The sequence below is a fragment of the Eucalyptus grandis genome, chromosome 8 (assembly GCF_016545825.1).
Source record: "Eucalyptus grandis isolate ANBG69807.140 chromosome 8, ASM1654582v1, whole genome shotgun sequence".
Lineage (NCBI taxonomy): Eukaryota > Viridiplantae > Streptophyta > Magnoliopsida > Myrtales > Myrtaceae > Eucalyptus > Eucalyptus grandis.
Window position 1 is genome coordinate 34734454 of NC_052619.1, and position 3460 is coordinate 34737913.

The 3460-nt window shown below is 43.1% G+C and overlaps 1 protein-coding gene across 1 annotated transcript; it reads left to right on the top strand.

The window, feature by feature from the left end:
* Positions 1–622: 622 nt before the first annotated feature.
* On the top strand, positions 623–3066 carry LOC104417050 (transcription factor ABORTED MICROSPORES). The gene is made up of 6 exons (XM_039299908.1): positions 623–807; positions 922–1050; positions 1188–1266; positions 1723–1791; positions 1889–2416; positions 2827–3066. Exons 1-6 carry the CDS (start codon positions 623–625, stop codon positions 3064–3066), a joined length of 1230 nt encoding a protein of 409 aa, XP_039155842.1.
* Positions 3067–3460: the final 394 nt, after the last annotated feature.

Sequence of the window (3460 nt, forward strand, 5' to 3'; positions counted from 1 at the left end):
CTTCAAGACTTTTGAGAAAAAAAAAAAAAAAAAAAGAGGAAATTCGAGCTTTCCAAATATCATGTGTTCATGTATAGTGAAAGTTTAATATTCACATGTTTAATGTCACAAAATGATTCCAATTCCATGACATTCCTGTCGCATTTATCCTCAAACTTATTTATTTATATCATTAAAAAATCCTAAATTGATTTATTTATGTAATAGATTGATGCATCGTTGTTGCATTTATCCAAAAAGCCTAGTTTTTTAAATTTTGAGAGTGGAAAATCTATTCAGCTAAACAAAAGCTCCCAAAAATTATTAAATGGGGGTGAATATATACCATGTAAGTACTGGTTTGATTTTTTAGAATGCAAAAATAAATTTGGGATGAGTGTGACAGCGTACATCAAATTAGAATTTATTTTGTGTATCAACTCTTTAATATTTTTAACAAAATGAGGAAAAGAAAACAAATCTCGCCAGTAATTGGTAAAAAATATATATATTTTTTTGAACGAAAAAAGAAAGAAAAAAAAAAAAAAAAAAAGGGGAAACGAAGTCGGTTAGAGTGATGGTGTAAGCCCCATAGGTGCTTTCGTCGTTGCTCTTTCTTTCTGTTATAAAGTGCTGTCAACCCATGCAGAAGAACAGAGCGGGCGAGCTTTCGCGGTACTTGCAGAGTCGAAGTGGAGAAGAAGCCGATCGTCCGTCCGCCATGAGAGCGCTCCAGAGATCGCTCGCGTGGCTGAGGCCGCTCGTCGACTCCGCCGCCTGGGACTACGCCGTCGTCTGGAAGCTCGGTCACGACCCTTCTTGTTCCCTGTACTCTCCCTTTTCCCTGATTCTCTGCGCGAGAACCATTGCTCCGCTGCCTGTTCATCCATTGTGGTGATGTTTTTTTTTGGAATTTTTTTCTGGGTTTGTATGCTTTCGTAGGTTCATTGAGTGGGTCGGTGCTGCTGCTGCGGAGGAGGAGGAGGAGGATCGAGGCTCGACGGCGTCAAGGTGGAGGAGCGAGGAGAGCCCCGCCGGCTGCTCTGCAGGGACCTCCGCGATCAGCACCCCGTGAGGACCAGAGCGTGCCGGGCCCTCGCCCTCTACCCTTCTTTTCTCCCTCTCTATTCTGGGTAAGCGTCGCCTTGCCTTTTTCTAGAAGCAAAGGATGTGAAGAAATGATGCCTGACTGCGTTTTCTTTGGTCAGGATTCGCGGAGAGGTGGGGATATCGAACCGGCCCAGGTGGATTCGCGAGGCGAGCGCGTCGGACTCGAGTTCTGTTCAGGTGGGGGCGGTTCTTGATCCCTTACTTTTCGATCGTTGCGTGTTTCCGCGCTGCTCTGCTCGCTCTTGAATTGCTCGGACGAAATTGCCGGAGACCATCGGGCTATCGCTATCGTCTTTCTGAATTCTAGCCCTCTTGGTCAATACTCTGTCCCTTGGTGTCCATCAATTGAACTTGCGAGTCAAGTTACAATGCTGTGTTGGTAAATTTGGAGCTAGCAGTTCTCCGAATTGTGTGCTTTGCGTAACTAGACAATGGGTCATAGCCAGAAAAAATATGCAGTAGATTGATTGGGACAAGTTGCAATGTCCATGTGCATTTTTGCGTCACACTATGTATCTAGTCGAGTATATGATCGTGCGTTTGGACTGTTGTGCCGGTGATTGCGTCGCATGTTTTACCGCTTGTTTTTATGATTATATCTGAGACGTTAAGAGAAGAAGAAACTTTCGACAGGAATTCACCGGAACAAGCGTTTTGATTTCTGTCGTCGGCGGCATCGTTGAGCTCTTCAGCGCCAAGCATGTAAGATGCACTTCCAGAATAGCATCCGCTTTTGTATGAAATTCTACTTGTTTGCTCAGAAGTTTCCGATGTTATGGTTTGGTTTTGAATTCGTCAGATGCCGGAAGAACCCCTTGAAAAAGAAATGATGACGACTTGGAGTCTCTTCTTGAGAGAAGCTGTGAATGCCGGGATCTGCGATTTAAGCATCGACGAACTCCTGATCCAAGAGTACTTTAAAATCTATCCATCTCCGCTCCACCTTTCGGGTTTGGACCCTGGACTGCCACAACTTCCGACAGGAACGCAAAGTAGCAACTATCCTGAAGGATCATCTAGTAGTTCTGATCTGACTACTAATGAGTACCCATCATTTGATCTGCATAATATTTTGGGATATCTTTCCCAAGCTGGACTAATGAAACAGTCTGTTGTCGAATCCATGGGGTCTAAAGATTCCAAGAGTTTGTCGAACCAGACAAATTTGTCGGGTTGTCATGTTGGGGCTGCAAAGCGTAAAGGTGTTGACAAACAACAGGAAGGAGGTAAATGCCAAGCAAAGAACCTGGTCACAGAGAGGAAGAGGAGGACCAGGATTAAAGAAGGGCTCTATACTCTCCGTTCGCTCGTACCAAACATATCAAAGGTCTACTAAATTTTTATTGCTTTACTCTGAAGAGTAATCCGTAATCCATTTCGTTCGGCATGACTTGATTCGAAGCTGTTTGCTGCAGTATTAAGGAATTTAACTTGTCAATCTGATCTTTCAGCTTCTCATCTTAAGTCTCTTTCTTGACTTAAGGACCTGCTAGAAAGATGCAATGCTTTTTATACATTAGAGTTGACAAATTGGTGATGTTGCATACACGGTGGAATTTCTCTGATTGACAGCAATTGCTATTTGACATAAGTATAATCATATTCAGGAGTCTATGCATTCAAAGATTGTCATCTTTAAAAGTTACATGCAGTAACAAATTCTTTCGCAATCATGTTGCTCATTATTCTTTCTTGAAGAATACGTATATCCATCTGATCCTTTCCTGTGTTGACTAGATGGACATGACTTCAATCCTTGGGGATGCAGCAGAATACATAGTGAATTTAGAGACGGAGATGAGAAAGCTCAAGGAGGAACTAGAGAAATCTGAAAAAGAGTTATGCAGACTGAAGGATACTGACTCGAAGTCGCTGGCTCGAAGTGTGGGGCATGGCTGCAGCAAAAGCTTGGCCGGAAAACTGGATAACCTAGAGATTTCCCATCTCGACCTCAAGACAAACCCAAAGGTGAACTGAGTCAGGCTGGCAGCTCAACTGTCATCTCACTGTTCCTCATGAATTGGGGACCGAGCATGTCATTCTGGTATCGTGCCTTGACTTTGTGGAACTAATGATTTCAGGCACAGGTGGAGGTGAACCAAATTGGGAATGGAGATTTTCTGGTCAAGATATTAATGTCGCAGAAGCACGGATGGTTTACTGGGATGATGGATGGGATCAACTCACTGGGATATACTGTAGTGGATGCCAACGTCACCACGTTGAATGGAAAAGTTCTAGCCAATCTCATGCTCGAGGTACGTTATGCAAACATTCTAATGAGGATATTGTGGCGATTGAGAGTAATTACAAAATTTCTTTCTTAAATAAGCTTCTGAGGATATTGGTCCATTCTACTTTAATTTGATTC